The sequence below is a fragment of the Drosophila grimshawi genome, unplaced genomic scaffold (assembly GCF_018153295.1).
Source record: "Drosophila grimshawi isolate 15287-2541.00 unplaced genomic scaffold, ASM1815329v1 contig_848, whole genome shotgun sequence".
NCBI classification, from domain to species: Eukaryota; Metazoa; Arthropoda; class Insecta; order Diptera; family Drosophilidae; genus Drosophila; species Drosophila grimshawi.
The window spans coordinates 1,132,674-1,159,330 of NW_025063692.1; the positions used below are offsets into that span (position 1 = coordinate 1,132,674).

A 26,657-nucleotide genomic window follows, 5' to 3' on the forward strand; every position below is an offset into this window, starting at 1 on the left:
ATATATATGTAGTATAGATTTGATAGATTAAAAATATATCAAAAATAATAATTGCATTTAGTTTTGATATTCATATTGCTGTATATTGCTGGGTGCGTTTTACTTTCCTTTTGCTAGGCAGATTCACAATCGATTTCTTAAAAGCAATCATTAAATTTGTGCTTTAGTTTTTGAATTAAGTTTGTCAAATGTGTTTAAGTGTATTCATTTATTATAACAGTAAAGATTGCTGCTTCACACAGGCAAGATACACAATTATACAAATACATATTTCGATTATGAAAACACTTACTCCAAAATCGTATCGAAAAGATTTTGTAAAGACTCGGCATAGTTTAGACTCGAACTAAAATGAGCAAACCAACTGGGAGTTACTCTTTCAGTTGCAGTCGGATAATAATGTAATATGGATCAGAAGCATCTTTATAGGTATAGCTATATGTTTGTGTAAAAATAGTAGCTAATTGCATTAGCAAATTATCGGCAAAACTACCATCAAATAGGCGAATGCGAATGCGAATCTGTTCAACTCTGGTTGCTAATCTCTGTGACAGTTGCAACGGCAACGGCAACCGCGGGCGTTGCGTTGGTGGCAGCTTTATCCAGGCAACGCAGCTTCTGGTACATGTTTATGTAGTGGGCCTGCAGCTGCCGTTGATAGCCGAGCACCTTGTCCTTTTCGGCACACCATTGCCGCTTCTCCAGCTCGAGATTGATGCGAAAATCGTCGAGTTTCTCGCGCAGCTTAGCAATGTCCTCCGCATAGGTGGTCGACTCCTCGATGAGCGTGTCCAGTGTTTGCTGTGCCGGCTGTCCCTCATCCAGTTGCAGTCGCTTCATGATTGCATCCAGTTGCTGCTGTGGCGCCGTTGGTGGCGTCACAACTGCTGTCGCTGCCTGTGTCGTATATTTGCGCGTCTTCTGACAGATCTCATTGAGATTGTCCAGCTGCTGCTTGAGGCGCGTATACCGTCCGCACGGCTCCTCGCCGTATTCGTGGGCAATGGCCAGATCGGATAGCTCCTTGCGCAGCTTGGCCAGCTCGTTGGTTAGCGCACCAATCACTTGGTCCTTGAGCGCTATGATCTTGTTCAGCTGCTGTAGCTGTTGCTCCTGCTGTTGCTGCTGCTGCTGTTGCTGCTGCTGCTGCTGCTGCTGTTGTTCCTCCGCCTGCTGCTTTGGTTGACTTTGGCATGTGGTTGTCTTACAGTTGTTGTTATTGTTGTTGTTATTGTTGTTGATATTGCTAATGTTACTGCTGTGTCTCAGGCTGACAATTGCATGATCCTTCATATTGATTTCAATCTAAGCACAAGTAAAAACAATAAATACAATCGAAATTCAGAGCGAGTCCAATTTGCTGCAACTTACATGGGCCTCCTTGAGCTGCGTCTTAAGTAAAGCTATCTCCCCGTTCCGTTCACAAACCTTCCACTCGCTGTCCTCCAGCTGGACACGCAGAGCACTTATTGTCTGATGGGCGTCGCTCAACTGCTGGTTGAGTTCCTGGGCAGAGTATTGGAGCTGCTGCTCGGAGTTCTTTAAGCTCTTGTTGCTACATCTGGTCAGGTCGAGTTGCTGCTGCAACTTGTGCAACTGCTCCGATTGGCGCAAATTGTGCTGTTTTAGCTGAAACTGTTGCAACGCCAGTAGCTGCTCCAATTTCTTGAACTTCAGCTGATACTCGCGCTGCTGGCTCTCATAGAAGAGCTTCAGGCGCTTTGTCTCGTGCTCCCAAAACACTTCCTTGTCCTAATACAACAGCAAATCAACAACAAAACAACAAAACAAAAGATATGTCAGTGAGGCCGGCGGGGCGGTGAATTTGTTATTTAACCTTTTGGACTGTGAAAATTACTTTCTCATTCTGTTCCATTGCCTGCCGCAGATACGACAACTCCGAATCGCGATCCTTAAGCGCCGCCTCCAGCTCCGATATGCCAGAGTCCGAGGGCGAGGGCGTCAGATCGCTGCCAGCGGCCACTGCGCTGCCTTTGCTGCAGATGATGCCAAATCGATAGACTTAATTTAGTTATCAGCTCTGTTTTGGGCTGAATTGCATGCATTAAACGCTACCTGCTGGCGCCGTCCGGCCTATCATGACCAGCCAGGCAGTCCAGACCATGTCCCAGACCCAGTCCCAGACCCAGGCCGAGGGCATCCTCGTTGCCGCTGCGCTGAACAACTCGATGGCCGCGTCTACGTGCCGCCAGGTGGCGCAGATCTGTTGTACCTGGCAAGAGACATTCAATTGCAACAAAAAACAAAGTTAAAAATTGCAGAACTGTATTTTTAAAAGAGAAAATATAAATGGTAACAAATGTGGTCAAAAATGTATACTTACTGCCAAACTTGTGCGTGGCCGTGGCCGTGGACAGCGGTACCAGGGAGGGTGTCGATCCGTAGCCGTACCGCTCGCCGGACACTGGCTGCTGTGCGGATGCCTGCTGCTGCTGATGCTGCTGCTGGGAGGCAATGCGGTAGTCCGGCTCAAATGGAATGGGCTTGAAGGCAATCGGACGCAGAAAGTTGCTACCGATACCACTACCACCGTTGCCGAGCTGCAGCGAAAGGCAACGCGATCTCAATCAATAACAAAAACAGGCACAACCCAATGGCACACCTTATGCCCGACTCAATGCCACGCCTCACCTGTTCTCTGACCTCGTCCGGTTGCTGTTGCTGTTGCTGCTGCTGTTGCTGTTGCTGCTGCTGTTGCTGTTGCAGTTGCTGTTGCTGCTGTTGCTGCTGCTGTTCGCTTATGGCCAGACGGCTTCCGGCAGCAATGGGCGTTGTTCGGCGCACCGTCTGCGTCTGCGTCGGCTGGTTAAGCATTGTCGGCAGCGACTGCAGCACCTCCTCGGCCGGCCGGCTCTCGCCCAGCTCACTGCGACTCAGCTCGAACATTTGGCGTATATTGTGAAACTTGGTGCGCATCTGTGACCCGGTCATCGCATCATCATCCAGATTACTGTGACTGCCAAACTTCTGACTGAGGCGGCGCTGCTCCTGGCGTGACTTCAACGTGCCCGTATGCAGTGCTCCATGGCCCGACGATGGCATCTGCAGCAGCGGCGATCCCAACGCTGTCTGCCCCATGCTGCTCAGGCTTGGTGTGCTGCGTAGCGTTAGCGGCGCATTTGTTTCCAGCGACACGGATCGCTTGTGGCCGCGCTTGCCCAACGGCAGACCCACTTTGGGCATTGGCACCACGGCATGCGCCGGCAGAGCCATGTGTGTGGTCCCCGACATCGAGCGTCGAGCGTGCTGCTGTAATGTGCAACAGATGCATCCAATCAGTAATCAGTAATCAGTAATCAGTAATCAGTAATCAGTAATATGAAACATGCTCAGAATGAAAAATGAATGCGAAACAGTCTTCATATTTTGGACTTTTATTACGATTTTTGCTGATACCAATCGGCCCATTATAGACTGGCTAATTCGTATTCGATTCGTTACTAGACTACGGTTTTGAAATCATGCTGCAACATTAATGATCATTGGCCGAGAGGCATTTTATCGATCAACGTGAAATGACACAAGACACAAGACACAATTCGAAGTGATAAATTACCATAAATGATTATTGCATTTTCTCTTGCATTCCCCACATTTTCAGTAAGTGAGTATTTGTATTTATTTATCGGTTATATATATATATATATATCTATATATATATGCATCTGTATTTGCCAATGTTTGTTTGTTAACAGCTTATGGCTTGGTTGGTGGTCCAATCCTCTCTATCTGGCTGCAGTCAAGTTGCTGTTGCCAACGGCTAACGGTAAACCACTTCTTTAACTTATTTCTCTCTTCTCTTCTCTTCTTTTTTTTTTCTTTTTAAATATTCATCTTATTTTGTAAAGTGGCGCACAGCACAGCAAACCCAAGCAACAAAACCAACCAATCAACGAACAACACACCTCACAAACTGATACTCTCTCGGTGTGCCACCATCTCCCCCCGCCCCCCGCCCCCTGCCACTGCCCAAGCTCCACTCATCGAGTGTGGCACTTTCTTGTTTTGAGACTCGTCGACCTATATTCTTGCAACTAACTATAGCGCAACTATTTCTCTGGCATTGACAACACGACTGCGTCTGTCCACTGTCCACTGTCCGATGTCCACTGCCCGATGTCCACTGTCCGATGTCCACTGTCCGACAACGGTGCTCAGTTTTATTGGGACCAACACAGACACTTGTAAGGTTCTCGCAACTGGTTTTGCGAAATGCGACAGCATTTGGCAACAGGTGGCAGATCGGCTGACTGTGCCACCTTTTTTTGTTGCCATAACATTTTGAATTTCACCCAAGGTTAGCTGCGTATTTCAGCCAACAACTACACTTAGAAAAACCACAAAAATTGTCCTGCTAGAGTTGATTTTTCAACAAGTAAATTCTACATTTTGAATGCTTTTTTCTCTGTGTATACCAGCTCGGGTAATCCTAATGAAATATGCAAAGAATTTTGGTGTTACCAATTTCAGTTAGGGCAGGTTCAGTTATAGCCTTAAGCTAGAGCCAAATTCTGATTTATGTCACCTTTGATATTCACAGGTTATTCACAGTTAACGGCAAGCAAAGCGTTTTTGTCTCTTGGCCAATCAGCGTATTGTCTTAAATCCTATCTACATATTTACCTGAGACTCACTGTTTTTTCTTTAGCCATATTTCCGTCTTTTGTCAACGTTTTTATGCGTTTTTCTCTTGTTTATTTCGCTCTTGCCTTTTTTGTTGTTCTGTGCTGTTCACTTTGTGTATTGCCAAGTTTCTTTCGACTCATTGCTTCATCTAGATGCTAGAAAGCTACAAACATGATTGGCTATTTATTTTGGCCAATTAGGTACATTATATGTGGTTAAAGCCAATTACATCTAACAAGCAATAATTGCCAAAAAAAAACAATTCTTGCTGAATGGCTCAAACTAATGAGGAAATGATCGAATATAAAAACACTCAACTGGAATCCATTCCGCATAACTGAAATGTACTTCTCTCTGTACTTACAATTCTGTTAGCTAAATTTTGGTTGTCTCAGTGCTGCAGCATCTCCAAAATGAATGGTGACTGAATAAAATGAATGCTGAAATGTGATTGCTGTGATTCCATTGATTTGTTATCACTATTGTGAATATGACCCCTTTCACTGTTTGTCAATCTGCTTAGATATCGTTCAACACTTATCTTGTTGTTGTGTTGTTGTTTTTATTTTGATAACGTTTTGCTTGCAAGCGAGGAATACCTGGAAACCAATTTTAAACTTGAACGAAATTATTACTAGTTTTCTCTACTCAACCTGGAGCCATTCATAGTCATTTTCTAATCGAACCTATTTCTAGATTTAAATTACTTTAGGTTCTTTGATATGCCGAAGATTACAAAGCGTAGAGTCAATTTGCTGACGCCACATTTCTTACGATAATCAACAATTTCACAATATACCAAATAATTTGTTTTTCAAGCAAGTAGACATTAGTTCAATTGACAGTTTCTGCACGACTAATTCCATAACGTTAATGTAATTGAAAAACTGACTCAATCTGACTCAATTCCAAACAAATTTCGCGTTGTGATTTGTGCCCAATAAATTAATGTTAACATTTCAAGGCTGTGAGAGATTCATAAAAATTAAAATTAGACGTTTTTATTTATATACATATATACAACATTTTGGGGCAGTCTGCAATTCAGCACTCAGAACTCACACAAACAGTTGAATGGTTCTTTTATAAATTATGAAAAATCAAGTTAGTTAAAACAAATAAAACTGCAAAGCTGAAGATGTCTTTTAATCCCAGTGGAGCACATCTTACTACAGTTTACAGCACGTTGAGGGATGTGGGAGAGGATCATAGGCATCATACTTAACTTGTTGAGTAGATCCACCCAACTCTGCTTCGAGTACGGGTTCCACAACTTTAATAAAGCGAGTTAGATTGATGTGAAAACCAGTAAGTTCTACTGGATAGAGCTGGCATCGATTCGTATAATACTTAAACGCCTCTTGTACTCATATAGAATAGCCTATTTGGATCTAAAAGTTCCCCACTACTGATGATCCTTGATCTGTGTAATGAGGATGAGGTAGAAGCTGTTGAATCAAATGCCATGGAAAAATTACCCAATTTTGGATGAATGCTGCTGTGAAGCGACTTCACAAACAGCCTTTCTGTGTTGGTTTTGAATGAATAGCGACCTGTATTAAGAAGTTCTGGTGCTTGTTTAATTTCAATAAGTTTAGTTTCTGTATCAGGGAATGCCCTCTAAATTGATTGCTTGAGTGATACTCGAAATACCATAACACAATATGCTGATGAGCCAAGGAGCCTAACTACAATAAAGACATTATCTACAGTTGGAATCAGTCCATAAATATATTTATTTTGTTGTTATAACAATCAAAGGGCACATTGTGAAACTGAACAGTAAATGTGTAATTAATTTGTAAGATTGAGAGCAACTATCAAAGTGAATAAACCCGATTCGTTTGACATTTGCTGCAATTTGCGAGCGCTGGTTGTGGCTCGATTCAGTTTGACTAACTGTTAGATAACGTTCAAGACCATTCAAGCTCATCGAATGAATAGCGGCGCATTCATTTCAATTGACATGCGCCTCAGTTGCGGCTTGAATGCTTTCCACATTGTCTTTAATTGCATTACAATACACACACACACATATATATACCACTTATATTTGCACATAGATACGGCTGGGGTAAATCACATATAAATATTTCACAAGATTTTCTATTATATGCTCGCTAAAACGCACTAAACCGAGCCGAGCCGAGCCGAGCCGGCTTCAGTGGAGCAGCTCCATTGTGGACACGTTTCGCAACGGCAATCGCAGCAGCAGCAGCAGCAACAGCAACACCAACAACAGCAACAGCAACAGGAATGAAATCTTAGCAGAGTTTTGTAGGCCCGTCTCAAACAAAGCCGGCAACAAAGCGGCCGATCAGGCGACAATTTCAGCAACAATCAACGCCAACAACGTTGGATGTCGTCGTCGTTAAACTGCCAATGTAATTTATATACTTCTGCCGATGGCTTGTGAAACACACACACACACACACACACACACAGACAATCTGATAGAAAGAAACAGAGACACTCTCACACATTAACTGTTAGTTTGAAGTATCTGCAAAATGTATCTGGCGAGAGGCAAAGTGAATAAAAAATAAGACGAAACCGACAAAAAGACAGACAACAACAGACAGACAACTGACAACTGACAGAAAACAAAACCCGTTCGCATTTTGGCCGCCGGCCCGTTCTCGGTGACCAAAGCCAATCGCTTGATTTTTGCTTTTGAAAGTTTCCATCAATGAAAGTCCCAAAGTTTTTCGGACAGCACCAAAATCATAATATCATAAAGCAAAACCCAACAACAACAACAAAATCAAACTCATAAACAATAGCAACAGCAACAGCAACAGCAACAGCAACAACAACAGCAACAGTAACAACAACGAGAGGCAACAACAAGCAGCGGCTCAGATCCGCATCGTTGGCCATTCAATCAGAACTCGCATTTGCATTCGATTGATTTTGAAAAGTGTTTTGACCCTAAAACAACTGACGGCGACAACAACAAGCTCGTTGAAATAGCCGTCATTTCATGTTATGGCTTTTATTTGTATTTTTATTTTTATTTGTGTTTTGTTTTTGATTTTTTGATTTTTCGCCTAGCCACACGGCGTATGAGTAATAAATGCGTTAGCCATAAGAACTTAAACAGGCAACAGCAGCCGCAGTCGCCATCGACTTGACCATGTCATCGTCGGTGGCCGGTAAGACCGGGCCCCAGACCAGCTGCCCCCTTGGACATTTTTCCCACGCTCGCAGCCGCAGTTTATTTTTTATGCACACTGAATACTAACTGCCTTCATTTGATTTGCGTTTCTCGTGCAGCCGCACAGTGCAACAAATGCAATTTGTTATGCTTGCTTACTTTTTAAGTGGTTCCTTTGTCACTGTGGGAAGTCATTTGTGTTTTCTGCTCTTTCAAATTCAATTATCCGCTTTAATAAACTATCTTAAATGTTTTTATATGCGAAATCTTAAAATTCTATTGTTTCATTTAAACATCAAAAGCAATGCAAAAGATGATGTAAGAGTTCTGTGTCGATTTATATATATATATATAAAATATGATCTGGAAAATAATACATATTTTTTCTAAATTATTGTATGAATTAAGAAAAGTCAAATACAAGTTTCCAGCTTAGATACATAATAAGTTAATGCTATTTTTTCCATATTGTTTATTATTATTATTATTATTATTATTTTGATTATTTATTTATTTTTTTCACTGTGCACTGTATGCTGCTAAATTAATATTGCTGTTGTTGTTGTTGTTGTTTTTATTGTTGTTGCTTTTTCCATTTAGTTTTTGCATTTGTATCTGGTATCTCAAAGTCCGAGCAAAGGCAAAGCAAATGCCGCCAAGCGATTGAGTTAGTAATTTATTGTTGATTGTGAATTTTTAATTGAATTCATTTAGACTGTAACGATGTCGACTTCGACTGAAATGTTTCTTGTTTTCTTTTTCTTTTTCCTTTATCTATTTATTTTGGCTTCAATAATTGCACTCCAAGTCGGTGGCATTGCGCAGTCGTAAAAAAAAACAGAAACAGAAACAAAAACAAAAATTAAAACTAAAGTTGAAATCCGTCTTAAGAAAAGAGGAAAATAGATAAATTACCAACTAACGGCACTAAAAGAAGCATTGTATAAGCGTGACGAAAACCAGCCAGCAACAATAGCAACAGGCACAGCAGCAACAGCAACAGCAGCAACAACAACAACAGCAATAACAACTCTAGCAGCAACATTAAATGCAGCTAAACTTTTCTTTTATATTATTTATTTATCGCCTGGTAGTTTTTCATTTAAGCGCAATCAAAATGCATTTCAATTTCAGGTTTCGGTTTCGATTTCGGTTACGTTTTTATATATATCTATTTTTTTTATTATTATTTACATTTTTGTTCAGCTGCGATTCAGATTTTGAAATCCGAACCACAAATTTACTTTCGTTTTGCATCACTCGAATGATTCGAATGATGATTGCAAAAGGTCAACGCAGAAGTTTCTGTGTCTGCACACAAAAAAACATACATATAACATAAATGTATGTGTGTGTGTGTGTGTGTGTCTGTGTGTGTGTGTGTGTGTGACGTCACTTTAATATGATTACGTTGACGACGACTTTGATTTGGCCATTATGCGGCATTATGCGGCATTATGCGGCATTATGGCGGCAACGACTACTTTATTCATGCATTTATCATTTATCATATATCATTTATCATTTATCATGCCACTCGATCGTCAGCACCTCTGCAACTGCTCATCAACACACTTATGCGCCTAAATGCAACCGCTTGCAACATCTCAGCCCGCAACGCAGTTCGGAAATCGGAATTCGAGACCGCCCCAGTCGATTCGATTGACATCAATGTGTGTGTGTGTGTGTGTGTGTGTGCGAGTGTGTATGTGTGTGTGTGCGAGTGTGTGTGTGTGTGTGTGCGAGTGTGTGTGTGTATTGGCATAAATAAGCCGTGGTGGAAAGCGCCTCGCACAAGCATTCCATCACCTCGATGGGTGTGTGTAGCGCACCCCGCAGCTGTGTGACCAGTTGACCAGTTGACTAGATCCACTGACAGCCGCAAGTGGCCCAACATCATCATCATCAGCAGCAGCAGCAGCAGCAACAGCAGCGATGACCTTGGCGCTGGCTGGAGCGATTTGTGATAGTTGTGGAATGGGAGGGAGGGGAGGGAGGGAGGTGTATCTGGGCAGTAAGCGGCTCTATGCTCGATCTATGAAATGGGAGTGGGCCAGCAGATTGTTTTGAGGCCACACTCCGTGTAAATACAACTGGCGCAGCTCAAATCTCTTTTTGTTCAGCTCAAATTCATATTGGAGGATTGTGCAAATGCCAGTTGGCTGCATAATCAATGTTTAATGCCTCATAATAACAATAATGCCATCAATATATTTGTGGGGTCTTCATCTACCTGCGATGCAGTTAGATCTGGGAATTCAGGAATTTTAGTCTAGTTGAGGGTTTCCATGTCACTCGATACTACTTGGATACTACTACTGATTACATCTAGCTTGGCCAGCTGACATCTTAGTCTGCAGTATCCTGTGAAGAACCCAGTCAGTGCTCGAAGTCTTTTGGCTTGCTTAGACCTGGTTCCTCTGTTCAGCTCCATATCTGCAGATGTTTTTCATTGAATACAGCGAATATAAATAATACTACTTGGCATTCATTTCACTTTGAAAGCATTATTGTACAATGGCAAACAGTTTTTAGAGCTAATCAAATGCTTTCCAAACCAATAAACAATGTCTGCATTAGATTGGCTAGAAAATGTTGCACAACAGATTTGTAATAATCAGCTGTCTACATAGATATATATATATATAAATATATACTTGAATAGTCATCACAATTGTTGCTGTTTTTTTTGTTTTTTTTTGTAGTTGTTCAACAATTTTTGGCAATTTGAATGGTTTTTTCCGGGGGGTTTTTGTTTGCTTTCCAAGCCACGCAAGTACACCCACTGGCCACTGAGCTTTGAGCATCCAACTATCTGAATAACATGTGAATAACTGTTGGCAATAGCTTTTGATTGTTTCGCTTCCATATGGGCAGAGTCTGAAACAATGAAGTGGCCCAAATTGATGCGGGCAACAATCACCGTAAATCTCAAGTTTAGCGAAATCAATCAAGTACGAATATTATAATCACTACTAGATACCCTGCAAATAAAGGCAATGCGCGAACTACTATAAAAAAATGTATTCCAATTAGTAACTGAACCGATTTAAGTTCACAACTAGAAGAAAATACCAATCAGCTGCGACTCATCTATGAAACCCTTGTTGTCCAGCATTTGCTGGGTATCCTATATATATATATACATATATATACGTATATACAAAAACGAAAATCACAATAGAATGCCTATATATAGTTTAAGGCATGTAGGCATAGACAATTTAAGCGCTTCAATGGTTTTTATTTCATATTGATTTCGATTTGGATCTCAGTGTGTGTATTTTGTGGATTTGTATTTTGTAGATTTGTATTTTGTAGATTTGTATTTGTATTTGTATTTGTATTTGTATTTTGTAATGCTGTTGTCAAAAACTATTGACCTTAAATTGTCGCAAACGCGTTGGCGTAATGAGCCCAAATTCTTGCCCATGACAGCAGATCAGATCGGAGCGACTATTTAAAGCGAATGAGCTGATATTTATGGTATTTATGGGATTTGGCTGCTTTTGGTCACATACAGCTACAGCAAAACTATGCAAATTGCTGATCGCAGGAAGCCCGCACTCATCGTGTTGTTGTTGCTGTTGTTGTTGCTGTTGTTGTTGCTGTTGTTGTTGCTGTTGCTGTTGCTGTTACTGTTGTTGCTAATGATGATGGCAATGACAGCTATGACAGTTGCGACGCATATGCAAATCAAGTTTCGGTCAATTGCATGGCCAATTAACAACAACAGCAACTCAATATCCGGGCACGGGCTCTGGCTCTGGCTCTGGCTCCACTCAGTGGGGCAATTAAATGACCAACGCTTGAATCGGCACAACAGCAACAATTACGAATGCGGAGCAGGCAGCCGTGGCAGCCACAGCCAGAGCCACAGCCACATGCAACAGCGCTTTCACTGACCAGCACCAGCTGCTGTCAGTTGCGGCACATTAAAAAAAACTACAAATAAAAATAAAAAATATTGCTAGGATACATTTAGTTATTCACATTCAGATCTTCAGCGTTTTCAGTTTATATACATATACATATATATATATATATATATATATATATATACATATGTAAATCTGTATTCAATTATTTGAACAACAATGTTCATGGGTTGTAAAAGCAGCCAAAGAATGCCTGCTTTGAATCAAGCATATTTCACTGAGCTTTACACAAATTTCAATTGCAATTCCCCGATTTATTTGCAGTGGTTCGTTTCCAACTGTCAGCTGCCAGTTGGCAATTGTCAGCTGACCACTGGGTTGACCAGTGCTGCTCCAAAATCCTAGCCAAAGATTAAAGCGTGGGCGAGCATTGGCTTTCCCACGTTGCTGGCTGGTGAGGCTGGTGCGGCTGGCTGTTGTTGTCGTCTTTGGGCTTGGTCAGCCATTAGTCACGCTCGGAGTTTTGTTTATGTGGCGCATTCGCCCGAAATCGCAGCAAATAGACATTGGCCGTTGTCTTTGGCACAGAACAAATAAACAATTTGTAATGTGTTCGGCAATATCCCATAGATGTGGTCATTGTAGCAATTCCCATACTTTAACCAATTCCAATACCAATTCCAATTCCCCTTCCCAATCCCGTTGGCATTTTTAAGTTTCCAGTTGCTGCTGATGTTGCTGTTGCTGTTGCTGTTGCTGATGATGCGCATGTGTTGCCCCAAGGCTTATTATTGTTATTGTTGCCCGTTTGTTTGCATAATAAATAAGTCAGGCTAAGAGCCAAGTTTATGCCAACATCAGCAATACGAAAGAATAACAACAGCAGCAGCAGCAACAACAACAACAAAAGCCTCTGTCTTCACTGTTACTGCCGTTGGCGTATGTTGCTGCCGTGAGACATTTGGCGCCAGCAGCAACATCCACACTTTATCGTTGTGTTAGCCAAGCGGCATTTAAGCCGCTAAAGCGGCCACTTTGTTGCACAAAAGATGGCAGCCCAGAACGTCCTATAAAGTTGTTGCACTCTCCATTCTCGCCATGGGAAGCGATCGCCCATGGAAGTCAGCGTCTCCGTCTCAAAATTGGAATCGGAGTCGGAGTTGGAGTTGCAGTTGGAGTTGGAGTCGGTGTCGAAGTCATCGGGCCATGACCAATGCGCGTTCTGTGCAATTTACAATTATTGCAAGTGGGAGCTGTCTGTGCGCATCAAAAATTGCCGACACTCCAACAAAACTGTAGCTGGCGAAGGCGTTGATCATTGCTGCGCCTTCTACACACACACACACACACACACACACACACACACAGACACAGAGCGCCAATTGCACCGGAAACCTATGGGGCTTGGCCCACGATTTGTAAGTTTTTTAGGGTCGCAGGTATTTTTTGCTGCTGTTTTGTTTCTTTGCAATATCTACAAATTGCTTAGATAGTATGAAAGTATGGCCATTATTCTAGAAACTTAAATTCAAATAACTTTTTCAAAAGACTTTGTCAAAACTAAATAAAAGCGGAGATCTGCATTGTGTTCAGTTTTGAAAAGTTGAAGTGTTGATTAATAATCAAGTTGATTAATATCAAAATGTTGAACAGTCCAATAGCTTGGCATTTATTTAACAAAACGAAATTAATACATATAAAGAAAAAATAAATATATATATATATATATATTTATTTATTATTATAATAGTTACAGTTGATTGTGGTAAATGGCTCTTCAAGGCGAACTGCTTTCCGATTGCCTGGACGTTAATGGAACCAATGGAACTGCCTTGAACCACATTCTTTACAGGATTGAGCTGCAGACTAGCGTGACTAAGATGAGTTAAGCTAATCGTATATGGATTTACACTCATATATAATCGCAATGCTCAACTGCTCAACTTCAAATTGCGTTTTCTACAAGATCAAGATCTTTTGCTGTTACTGGTAAGTCTGTCGTGACCTCGATCTATGGCTGACCAGACTCTCATCTTCTTTCATTTAAATGTATGTAGGAACAAACATATATCTATATATATATATATATATATATGTAGGTGAAGCTCACCTACATTCACGTGCATTCAAAATGAACAGATAGACGAGCAGATGGACAGAGCGAAAGAAAGAGAGGGGGAGAGAGGTAGAGAGAGAGGGAGACAGGGGAACTCATGAACGGACGCACTCAGCGAAGAGTATCAGAAAGTGATCATAAATCTGTATAACCTGTATGTTGATTTTCACCAACTCACTCGGCACACACACACACACACACACACACACATACATACATATATACATATATATGTATAGCTAGATATGTACTCGCTTATAACGAGGCAGAGTTGGAGTCGCGTTCTGTGTGCCCCCAAACATAAAAAGTGAATTTTTGCGGCACTCGCTCCACTTCAGCCTTCGACTTGGTCGCCTTTGTTTATTGTTGTTGTTGTTGTTGCTGTTGTTGCTGTTGTTGTTGTTTTTGGATGACTTTTGTACACTTTGTGCGCTGTTTTGGTTTTTGTCTTTGGCTCTCGCTTACTTTATTTTATTTTATTGTATTTTATTTAGTTGTGTTTTGTTTTCTGTTTTGTTTTGTTTTGTTTCGTTTCGTTTCGTTTTTTTCCCCCCTTTTTTTTGCGCACTTGGCCTTAATTGCGCATGCGCGCACTTTCAATTCCTTGGTATGATGACGCTTCGTTTGATTGGAGGGGGTGGGGGTGGGGGGTTGCATGGGGGCACAGAGCGTGTGTCAAATTGATGCTGTGGCAAAGTGGATTTAAAGTGATGCGACTCCGCAATGTTATAGTTCTCAGCCCATACGTGTGGCGGCGTGACATGGGGGGGAGCATGATTGAGCGGGCGAATCCAAACGAAAATTGCTCTTAGCCAGTGCGAATCGAGTACCTGACCAGCTGGCCAACTGGCAAGCTGGCCAACTGGCAAGTTCATGGTAACAGCAAGCGACAAGAAGGCAATCCAAATACCGAAGGCTGCTTACTCTTCCTACTACAATATTGTAGCTAAATTGCATTTATATTCAACACTTCAACTTTGTCAACTTTAAAATTCCTATACTAAATTCAGAGATATAATTTTTCAATGAGAGATAAACCTTATGGCGTTGATCGTTCCTTATTGGCACAGCACCAGACTTATGGCTTAATGTTTGTGCTTAAACCCAGCTCGGGTAGAGTTCTATTAGCCATGACGCGAATCCCATTCATGCGTAGAAAAACGCAAAGCCTGAATGAGCATGCTATGCTACCCTGATCTGATTGAAGTGTATCGAGAAATAAAAAATAAAATAAAATAAAATCAAGCAAAAATAAAACAAAAATAAAGAGCTTTAAGATTGTCTCGCACACAGATTTCTAGAGGCTGTCAGAGGCAGTGAGATGTTTTTATTTGATATATACATACATATATATGAATATGTATCTACACATATATTTTATATTTCTTTCTTTTTTATTTATGTTTTTTGTTTTTTTTTTCGTTGCTACTTTGGCAACAGGTTCGCCGATGTTGAGAAAAAGTCAAACGCCTCAATAATCATCGACGGCTCCGAGAGCAGCGACTCCAACTCCGTTGGCTGGCTGGGCACACTGGCAGCCGGATAAAATGAGGACAACAACAGCGACAACTTTAATGAGGTTATGTCTAGCTGGTGTGTATCTGTGCAAATGTATCTGTTTCTCTATCTGTATCTGTATCTGTATCTGTACCTGTACCTGTACCTGTATCTGTATCTTTCTATATCTGCATCTGTGTATCGGTTTGCGTATGTATGTCAACTGGGATAGGCAGCCAGTCGGCCAGGTTTGGATTTTTTGTATCTTTTTTCCCTTTATGATTATAATTATTTTTATTAATTTTTTGTTGTTTTATTTTTGTATGTGTGTCTGTTTGCCGAAACAAACATAAACCAAGCAAAACAACCAAATGCAATGCATATTTGCTTACCTCTTCCTGGGCTCTCAATGCCTGCTGCGAGCACTCGTAATTGCTGTTGACTTTTGTTGTCTGTTGACTGTGTTGTTGTTAATGTTGCTGCATGTTTTTGTTAGCTTTCAGCAAAATTGCACAAAATCATAAAATTACAAAATATCCAAAAGGTGTAATAAACACCAGAACAACTCTATAAAATACGCACAAGATTCGTTATACTCTTCACTTTACACTACAACGAAATCAAATCAAAAAAAAAAAAAAAAAAAACGATAACAAAAACAAATCGTGGCTGGAGCGAAAAAAAAGCCGTTGTACGCCTGCGCTTTCAAAATTGTTTTGGCAAAGCTTTTTTCGAAGACGCAGACGCAGCGCCAACTTTCACGTACGAGTGTTCAAAGCAAACTGACTACGGCGTCGGCGATGGCGATGGCAACGGCAACGGCTTTTCCAATACGATTGCGACTGCGCCAATCACTGCTGCCAGCGAGCAGCTCTGGCAGTCTAGCCGTTTTACGGCTAGAAATAAGCTACAAGTGCACAATTCAACATTTTAACAGACGACGCATATTAGTTTAAGCACATCTAATAATGTAATTTATATATTTTAATGCAATTTTGTATACACTGGTTAGGCAAGGAATAAGAAACGTGTAATAATATATTTTGTTTGATATTTGTTACTCGCAGGCCATCAATTAAAAATAGTATAAGACAAACTGTCAAAATTCTATTTTATTCGGTCTAAGCTGACAGCACTGTTGCGCCTGTTGTTTTCGCTTAGTCGGCGTTGCCACTGCGTTGCAATTACGCGACTGATTCGCTGCGACCGCAATCGCTGTCTGTGTTGCCTATCAACGGCTTCGACGTTGACTTCGCCGCACTTGGCTCGGTGATTAGCCGCCAATGCTGCCACAGTGGCAGCCGCCTTGTCTCAGTTAATTTCCTTCAATTTTGCGGCTTTTCGCATATGGGTTAGTACTCATACATACACATGTATGCATATGTATGTACGCACATGCATTATGTTTGTGTGCACATCAGAATGATTCAACTGTACATTCGAAATGATCGTCCGCAAATTGACCCATAAAGTTAATACATTGCTTTTGTTTGAACTGCCTTTGGCTGTGTTGGACCCTGACTACAGTTTGCATGTTGATAGATCGGCATATCGAATTCTTAAGATTCTTATCGAACAGTTTATATGTATCTCTATCTAATTTTTGACATCAGCATCTTTCCAAGCATTGCGATTGTTAAAAAACTTTACCTGTACCCGCCTTCTAGCTAGATGGGTACTTAAATATGTACGGTCGATCGTATGGATTGAAACGCATCAATATCATTCGAAACATAATCACGATCATGTTATTGGCTTTGGCTTTGGCGTTGAGTATTCGATTAGTATGCAAACAAGGTGGCCTCTACGAGTGGTGGCTAATTAAATCAGAACTCAAGCGGAAGATACTCGCAACATTTAGTTCTTATCCATAACTGATCTGAGTGCGAGATTTGATTTTTATATTTTAATTATGATGAGTAATGTAATTTGAGCAGGTATGGAAACAAAATAAAAACACCCTGCATACATAATACTTATGCATATATAATATAATATAATAAACACAAGAATGTAGCATGTTCCTTAAAATATGTATTTATCACTAATTAAATTTAGCTCCTGCATTGCCTTAATCAGTTGGAGTTCGAGTTAATCGGTTTTTACTTCGGCTTTCTGATCTCAAAGGTCTCGTAAGTATATTTCTGAATAGGCTTCAAGTTTTTGATGCTGAACTCCTTGATGGCTGCCACATATTCGCCTGCCGTGCCAACCAGATGCTTGAATTGTTCGATCAATTTACCCTCACCTTGCAGCTGACCCTTATAGACATCTGCCGCCTCCCGCACTATATACCCCCGTATTCCCAATAGCTGAGCCTGAGCAAGGGCGAATAGCTCGAGCGCCTGCTTGGGCAAATTTGCATGGATCTCGTAATCGCAGGCCATAATACCCGGCTTAGATTTATCCGCAGGCGCCATTTCCAATTCCTTGATAAACTTAATAATTTTTGCTTACTGAAATTCTAACAGATGCTGTAAACTAATTTGGAATGCCTGCTTTTCATTCACACGGAAACCCGAAACAAATTATGAGCGTTAAACACGAACTCGGCAAACGACTCTCAGATTCCTGAGACAAGCCAGCGCCAAATTGCTGCTTGTTAAAGCCAACTCTAATCTTTGCAATAGATCAGCAGCTAAAGAAGAAGAGGGGCAAAGAAAAATGCAAGAGCTGGCCAAGAAAAGTAAAACAGCAACAAAATGGCAACGTTCACAATTAATTCTCGTTATTAATACATATTATATATTAGATAAGAATATAATTAAAACCAAAAAACAGTAAGCAAAGACAACAAACAAAAAAAAAAGAATCAATTTTAAATTAAATCACAACTCGGTTTTAAGTCTTTTTGTAGAATGTAACTGTTGAGCGGTATTTGTATCTCAAGTCAGTCTAGAAGCGATTTATCTTAACTTGGTTTTTCTTCGACTCTTCCGTTAACACGGGCACTGCGGTGCGCCTAGTGGGGTGAACGTAAGAAATGATTATAAATTAAAAAAATTGCTTAATTAAATAGCGAAGACAACGACAACGACAACGACAGCAAAAGCAAAAGCACACGCACAGGCAGAGGCAGCTGAGGCAACACACACACACACTCAATAAAGACAATGCAACAAGCTGAAGTAGCTAACAGAAGGGCGGAAAAGAAAACAAGAACAATTATCTGCGATACACCGAAGATAAGATACTCTTGATTAAGTTTGATCTGATGATTGCTCAAAAATCGCACATTTGAACTTGAATTAAAGTCATAATTGAACAGCTTGATTTCAATAAGGAAAAATACACACACAAATATTCAAATATCTGAAAAATCTTTACCTAGTTGCATTATCAGCAATCCCTATCCTATACAAATATGGTTTCCATATTTATAACTCATAGCTCTGGATAACTTTTAAAACTATATTCACATTTACGTTCAATTTGCAAAGCATATTTTTATATGTATATTTTTTAAGTATTATTACATGCTGTTAAAAATCTTCTTTTGATTTATAATGTAAGAGTATAAAGAGTATGTATCTATATCTATATATATGCACATGTGTGCTAGAGTCAACAATGTCCATAATGAATACGTTTCGGCTTTTGTTGCTTGTTTTGTGAATTGAAACTAAATGCGAAAAGTTGTCAACCTTTGGGGCACTTTACACTTACACACTAATGTCGCCTGGCACGTGACGTCACGCAGCGTGTGTAAGCGTAATTTTCCCAGAAAGAGTCGGAAAATTCACTACACGCAATTATGCGCAATTTTCTTGGCAGTGGAACGAATGTGGAAAAAATGGCGCGCAATTATTATTATATAAGTCCAGCTCCAGATTAAACAGATACAGCCAGCCAGATACACACACACACGCACAGAATAGATATAAAGGCATACAAAGGCATACATAGACGAGTATATATTTAATGGATTCCTGTTAACAATTTCATATTCGATTAGCAAACGTTGTTCGTGACTGAACGGAATTAAGCTTAAGTGCTAAGTATATAGATACAAATGTTCACATATAAATTGTATTCAAAAAAAATTAATAATACACATAGGTATTATATAGATGGGTATACATGATATTCATATAGTTTACACAAGATTCATTTTTGCATTTTGACCCACACAGAAGCCATGAGAATTTCGATTCACCAAAAAAAAAAAAAAAAATTATAATATATATATATACATATATATATGTTGGAGACCCCTTGGCTGTTTCGGTTTGTTTTTTTTTTTTTTAGGGGGGCTTACGTTCTGCAAATGGACAGCGTGTCCAGTAGAAAGACGGCGCCATTGATGATCATCAACGAACCGGCAGCGATGGCATTACGCTTGCGATCCTTCAAGAACTCATACATATCATGCCACTCATCAATGACCAATGCTCCAGAAGCCACAAAGAGAATGCAGCCAAGCAGCGAGATCAGCGCATTGAGGCGTTTCTCCACAACCGAGCCGAGAACATGTCCTGCGCGATGCGAAAAAAGAATAGAAAATGAGAACAGAGAAAACAAATTGAGAATCACATTTGAATTGAAGCTGGAATTTGAGTGGGCGTTCCGAGTACTCACCGACCAGCAGCACGGCACAGATAATTGTGAAGCCGCCAATGGTGCCGCAGACAATCAACGGACGCTTGCTCAGATCCCCGACGACCTCATAGAGCACGATGCAGGCAATGGCAATGCCCTGTGAATAATAATAGAATAGAATAGAATGAAAACAATATCATTAATAATATGCAATTAATTAATACGTGAGCATGACTTGGCCCTGACCCTGGCCCTGGCCCTGGCCCTGGCCCAGGCCCTGGCCAAGAGTAACATCTAAACCAAAAACTGTTATCATTTTCGGTTTACAGGGTGTATCACAATTATGTTATTAGATCAATTTTGTAAGCTAGTCCATGCTTAAAGATAACGCAATGAATCTTGAAATACATTCGTCTTTTTTACTGAAGGAGTTATTGGTCTCATTGGTCTCCTGTGGGAATGGGTCAACATATGCAAAAACTGAACCTCTTTTCAAAAAGAAAAATGGCTATTTGGAGCAGGGTTTCTAGATGAATGAAACATTTCACAAAACACAGTCTTAATTTGAGTTATCAGGTTAAACAGGTCTTATCACACCACATCACATGTGTATTGAGCCCAACAGAATCAGTATAAATAACTAAAGTATGCAATCAATATTGGATGATGTGTGATTTTTTGTAATATTTATTTGGCATTAATTACGACAAATGTGTCGGCAATAAAAATAACAGCAGCGACAATGGCCAACACTCCAGATGCCAGCATGGTGTTCTTATCTCTGGCCGCCTCATAGCAGCCAGACCAGCGACTGAGAATGATGGCGCCAGTCGACACAAATAGCACACAACCCGAAACGCTAATGATTATATCGATGCGCTTGTCCACATTGGCGCCCAACAGGTGTCCTGCAATTGGATTGCAATTGGCATTCAGGCAATTGTGGCCACAATGTACAATTGGTACATTTTTATAGTTTCATTACCTACGCTGAGGGCACTGCATATGATCAGGTAGCCGGTGAGCGTTCCACAGACCAACATCGCCTGGCTGCTATAGCTGAGATCCGCCACGGTCTCAATCAATATGATGATGCTCGCTGTGAATATCTGCGATGAGCGCACTCAAAACACGGATCAGGCACAGAATCAAACAAACAGAGAAACAGACAGACAGACAGGCAGACAAACAGACAGATAGACAGTCAGACAGAGAGTTGACACGGATAACTCGAATGGAGTTGGAGTGCTGGAAGGATTCACGATCATTTGGAAGTTGGAGTTTCAAGTTGAAAGTATTGTTTTATAGAAATGAGAAGACGCAACATGAAATTATGAATAACATCTATTGGAACCTTTGATAGATTTGTCCAGTTCAAATTATATATGGCCACTTTGCATATTGAATAGTGTTGAACTATATATATGCATATATGTATATGTATACAGGATTGGACACCGCAAGGGCTATTTATATGCCATAAATAAGATAGAAGACAGCATTTCATTTTGCCATTTAAATCGACCAAAGTCGATGGGCTTAAACACCATACGCAATTCGCAATTCTGGCAATGAGGTATGAGGTGATTGGGCCAATTTGCTTATCAAATATGAAAATTATTTTGACATTGATAGTGCGAAGCTAAATGGCTAAATGGCTAAATGGGTGTAGTAATATTGATGAGCCATTTAGCACTCAAACTGTCAACAAATGGATCAATTCAGCTATCTATGTATATGCGTACAAATGTATATATATCGAATACAGATGAATTGCGGACGCGCCCTGGCTATAAATGTGGCAAGTGTGGCATATGGTAGCCAGGGCAATCAATCAATCAATTAGAAGCGCCGTTAGTCGCTGCTAATTGCCAAAAGCTAAAAGGATGCGACACGGTTACGTAATACGTAATATGTAATACGTATCCTGCTCAACAACAACAACGACGACAACAACAACAACAACAAACCACCCACCCACGCCAATTGTTTGATTTGTAATGCGAGCTGCTTGCAACAACAACAGCAACAACAATAATTATGGCAACAAAAGGTCATTAGAGTATCATGTTTGGGAGCGTTGAGATAACACACACACACACACACACACATATCTCATATCAGTCACTATATGGATGCAGACACATACATCACATCGCATCGCTTTGATGGGGATGGGGATGGGGTTTACGCATTGTTTGCGTTGCGGCCATTAGCGGCACATAAAATTGACTGCTACCACAAAATGATGAATGTCAATACCAATAATTACCAAATGCTGGAAGCCATTTGTTTGCACTTTCCACGCACATTTCACCTTTAAATGAGAATGTTCGCAATGCTTAAATACAAACAAAACATACATAAATATTGTAAGTTGACTGATATATATATATATATATATATCAATGTCCAACGAGAAAGGGGCTAACTAAAAATAAAGTCACCCTCACTAATAATGAGCTTCTCTTCAAAGTTGAGTCCACAAACAATGATTACCAAAATGAAAATGACTTAATGGCTTCAACAATTTGTGGTTTGGTCTGCGTAGATTATGATGGACACTTAAATATTTCATTGCCAATTCATAGCAACAAATTGTGTGGAGAATAAAAACTGCTTCCGCAATAAGGGCGGGCCATGTAATCACAATTCTGTTTCTTATTAAAAAAGAGGAAAAAAGCAAATTGCTTGAAGACTATATAGCAAGCATAAATTGAACAATATATCAACCCGGAACCGGAAACACGTCTTCAAAGATGCCAGTAAAACCTTCAGTTGCCTCAATGGCACTTTGGGCACTATTGCTCTCTAGCTGGGGATTATATTTCATGCAAATGTACATGTATGTATATAAAAGAGCATTAGTTGAGTTGATTTAAATACTAAACTAAATTTATAAACAGCACTCAAATTATTGAATTGGTTGCTTTGACAATCACGAAATAACAGTGGAGATTATCATGGCTTAACTTCAGCAAATCTTCAAATTCTGTATTGTTGTTACAACAAATGGAATGAGGCTAACTGGATCAGCAAAACTTATATTCCAAATTTAAAATCGGTCGCTTTTCTGGCCTCTGAGATCGACTTGTTCACTCAGGAAAATATACATATATATATTATATTTTTCAATGCATATACAGAAACATATTTCGCTTTTGAAGCCTACACAATTTACATGTGTTGAAGATCGTTGCCTGGTTCACCTCCAGCTCCCACCAGGTGTGCCAGGTTCAAGCACAAACAGCGCACAAAGTTGGAATTTAAAATTAGTTATGAAACCGCCCAAAACTCACGCCCAGCGGCTGTTGGCCTAAAATTAGTCTAGCAACATGCCCATATATCAATTTGATTTCAAATCAGGCACGGTTCGTGGTAGTTAAAGGCCTGTGGCAATTAATTATGTGCTGCTGACATGCCTTTGACATTGGCCAACATGGCTCGGTTACTGGGCTGCCACTCAATTGCCCGTCCCTCCCCTCCCCTCCCCACCCCAGGCTCATTGTTCGACTGGCATAGGACGGGAGGGAGAGGCACGCAAAACAATAATAAAAAATAAATAAAAAAAAAGTCGATGTGAACAATAACAAATGCGCTGCGAACAGCGCCACAGATTCGCAGTTAAAACATTTATTAGCTCGTAAACAGATTTGCGAGTGTGTTGCACAAATGGTTTTCAGGCGTAGCAAAAAGCGCCAAACTTGAAGGTGGGTCATGCCTCTGCCTATGCCTCAGCCTCTGCCACTGCCACTGCCACTGCCTCGACCAGTCCATTTTGCACACATGTGAATCTCTCTTTGTGGGTGTATAGGCATAGTTATAGGTGTACTCGGTGTATATCTAATGCAAACAATTGCTGTGTGTGGCACCTTATCTGCAATGCTTTGAGCTCATTCCCATGACCGGCCAGCAGGCCATGCGCCATCAACAAATATTTAGCCAGAAATGTGGAATGGCTAGCTACACTTATTGTTTGTGATTCTCGGTTCCCTGCTGATGAGTCAACTGTCGATATCTGCTATTCCTCCTCTTCCTGCTGCTGCCTGTTGCTGCCTGTTGCTGGAATAGCTGCTGCCTGTAGCTGCTGCTACTGTTCAGCTCAGCTAATTAAGTGAAACAAAATTAAATATTGCTTATGCCGCTCACACCATATTTTGTTGTTGTTGTTGTTGTTGTTGTTGTTGTTGTTGTTGTTGTTGATATTGTTGTTTATTCAATGCAGCCCCAGCAGCGACGACCTTTGACGACTGCTCCACTGGCGCACATGGCGTATGCGTAATTTGAATCTGTTTTGCACTCGCACTCACTCAAATCATGACATCATCATCATCATCATCATCATCATCATCACTTCATGAGTAATCACATCCACATCCATATCCACATCGGTTCGTGATCGAGTGCCTCGGTTTACGTGCGAGTGCGACTTAAGCAAACTGAAATTGTGATACCATAAAAATTGCCACAAAACGAACCTAAGTGAATATCTTTAGGGTGTGGTTCAACACAACTGCAATGCAACAGGCAACAGTCAACGCAAATCCGTTTCATATTATAGAAATATGACAAAGCTATTAATCGAATTAAAGTAAATACCATGAAAATAATAATGTTATAATTTGTTTACAGTTCAAAATAACAAGAACATCAAGTCTCCAATCTCAATTCGATATTAACTAGTTTAGTATGGATTCAGATTTTGTTATTATTGTTCCTAGTTTGTCAACGACTCAACTAGATAAGAGCAACCCCATTTGGCTTAAAGATCCATCAACAGCTCAATTGATAGTCATGATTCAAAAATAGTCAGTTAATTGAGCAAAATATTTGCACTTGGCATTCCAAATCATTCCAAGGCAGCAACGCATATTTGCTGATTATTCGTGTGGATTGTGAGCAGTGATCCAACTGACCCAATTGATCGAATTAAGGCATTGTGCCCATGAGCTCATCTCGTCTAAATGATAATCTGAACACAGACGGACGGTTGCATGCGTCATGTTGCACTATATCGCGAGAATGAAGACGCTATCAGTATTTGCTTGCTGAGCACAACACGATTTGTCATAATAAGCAATTACAGCGGAAAAGCTCATTCTGTATTTTGTTGAACAACTTTTGCTGAAGCGTTCAGCTGATTTTACAAAACAAACAAAACATGCTCCAGGCAAATTAAAATAATCACAAAAATAAATCTATAAACCGGATGGGGGAGTAAGTAAACAAACGAATCTGGATGACTATGACATCATGTGGAGTGAGCACATCATCTCGGTAAATTCGGCGGAAATCAAAACTAGTTGATTATTCTATGTTTCTTCTTTTTCTTTTTTTTTGGTTGTTCTGTTTTATTACTCTTCGTTGGCAGAACATGAGAAGCGGCGAACAGAACAGCAATTGTTCACATCATTGATGACATCATACCGGCCCGGGGATCACAAAAGACTAATTCCAACACGCACTTTAGAACTACGCAGTTACGACTGCTAATGCCATCAAAAGGAAACACAAAGCCACCACCAAAAAAAAAAAGAAGCAAAACAAAAAAAAAAACAAGAACAAAAAATACTTCCAAAAACAGAACTTCCAATGAAGTCATGACCAATAATGAAAACGAGTCGGGCCAATGGAAACCGGTTGCTTCAAGGCAACAACGAATCCAAGGGAAGAAATGATGCCGAAGATGTGAAGCCAAACAGAAGGAAAGGGAAATAAGGGCAAAAGGAGAAGGAAGTAGGAAGAGGTAGAGAGGTAGAGAAAGAAGGAAAACAGCAATAGAATAACACAAACACGAGCAGCGGAGTCTGCTACGAAGCAATAGTTTACAGTTTACAGCAACAATAAGGTACATCCAGCAAAACAGGAATCACAGCTAGATATGTATTTGTATATGTGTATATATTGTCACACACACACACAGAATAGAATATTTTTAGACAGTTGAGTTGAATGACTGAGTTTTGCTTACCAGCTCGAGGATCTTCAGCAGCAAACGATTATTAAACTCCATGGCGTTTCCTTTAGTGACGATTTAAAGTCGCTTTTCGCTCAGCTTCTTGGGCTTGATTTCCACTCACAACTTTCGTATACACGTCTTGTCCAAACGCACTGCGAAAACTGACTAAACCGAATCGACGCCAGCGCGCGCATTCAAAGCTCAGTCGACCAGGCAGCGACGGCGACGGCGACGGCGACGCCGACAGCGTGTGTAATTTTTAAAGAGTTGTTTTGTTTGCGGGCCTCTTTTTGATAAGTTAAATATGTTTTTCACTGGCTCCAGGTGAAGTGATTTAGTTGTTTATTATTTTTATTCTCTCCCAACTTGTACAGCTCAATAAATAATATTAATGGTCAGTTCTATAGTTTTGGCTTAATTACAAAATTAAGATTGATGGCTAATTGAGGAACGAAATAACAGGATTACAGATTAACAACTAAACGCATATTTTAATAAATGTAGCGAAAAATGTAAATGGTTTTTATTGGGTTAAATGTGCGGACGATTTCGGGTTTCATCCAATCTTTAATGGTGCATAAGCATTTCTCCTAAATCAACGCATTGTAGAACATTTAAAAACATGAAGTCCAAAAAGAGAAAATTTAATTAATAATTCAGCAGCAACGAAAAGCACGCTTGAAAGCGATTCGAATTGGAAGCATACTTTTGGGCAGAGCAATAAATCAAAAGCGAAACGCTGTTTGAGAATAGCTGAAATCTTAAGGCATATCTCCAGGATGAAAAGTAAAACATATTCTGGTGGCTGGTCTCAGGCCAAATCGATGCAGATCATGGTGTGCCCCAACCGCAAGGACCAATCCA

General features: G+C 40.4%; 3 protein-coding genes across 4 annotated transcripts; all 3 read right to left on the bottom strand.

Moving 5' to 3' along the window:
* Positions 1–13: 13 nt before the first annotated feature.
* LOC6569552 (mediator of RNA polymerase II transcription subunit 15) lies at positions 14–16,034 on the bottom strand. 2 transcript variants are annotated; one of them, XM_001995491.3, is made up of 7 exons: positions 15,688–16,034; positions 2,653–3,270; positions 2,345–2,561; positions 2,077–2,233; positions 1,859–1,997; positions 1,372–1,752; positions 14–1,305 (listed from the first exon to the last, which is right to left on the bottom strand). In XM_001995491.3, exons 2-7 carry the CDS (start codon positions 3,250–3,252, stop codon positions 526–528), a joined length of 2,274 nt encoding a protein of 757 aa, XP_001995527.2. In that variant the 5' UTR covers positions 3,253–3,270; positions 15,688–16,034; the 3' UTR covers positions 14–525. The 2 variants fall into 2 exon arrangements, with proteins under 2 accessions (XP_001995527.2, XP_032597355.1); XM_032741464.2 differs by having other exon boundaries at positions 1,838–1,997.
* Positions 16,035–19,493: 3,459 nt separating this feature from the next.
* LOC6569554 (protein snakeskin) lies at positions 19,494–25,947 on the bottom strand. The gene is made up of 3 exons (XM_032741364.2): positions 25,806–25,947; positions 19,874–19,991; positions 19,494–19,770 (listed from the first exon to the last, which is right to left on the bottom strand). Exons 1-3 carry the CDS (start codon positions 25,845–25,847, stop codon positions 19,550–19,552), a joined length of 381 nt encoding a protein of 126 aa, XP_032597255.1. The 5' UTR covers positions 25,848–25,947; the 3' UTR covers positions 19,494–19,549.
* Positions 20,064–20,950, bottom strand: LOC116805966. The gene is made up of 2 exons (XM_032741365.1): positions 20,820–20,950; positions 20,064–20,742 (listed from the first exon to the last, which is right to left on the bottom strand). The coding sequence occupies exons 1-2, from the start codon at positions 20,875–20,877 to the stop codon at positions 20,522–20,524; spliced, it is 279 nt and encodes a 92-aa protein (XP_032597256.1). The 5' UTR covers positions 20,878–20,950; the 3' UTR covers positions 20,064–20,521.
* Positions 25,948–26,657: the final 710 nt, after the last annotated feature.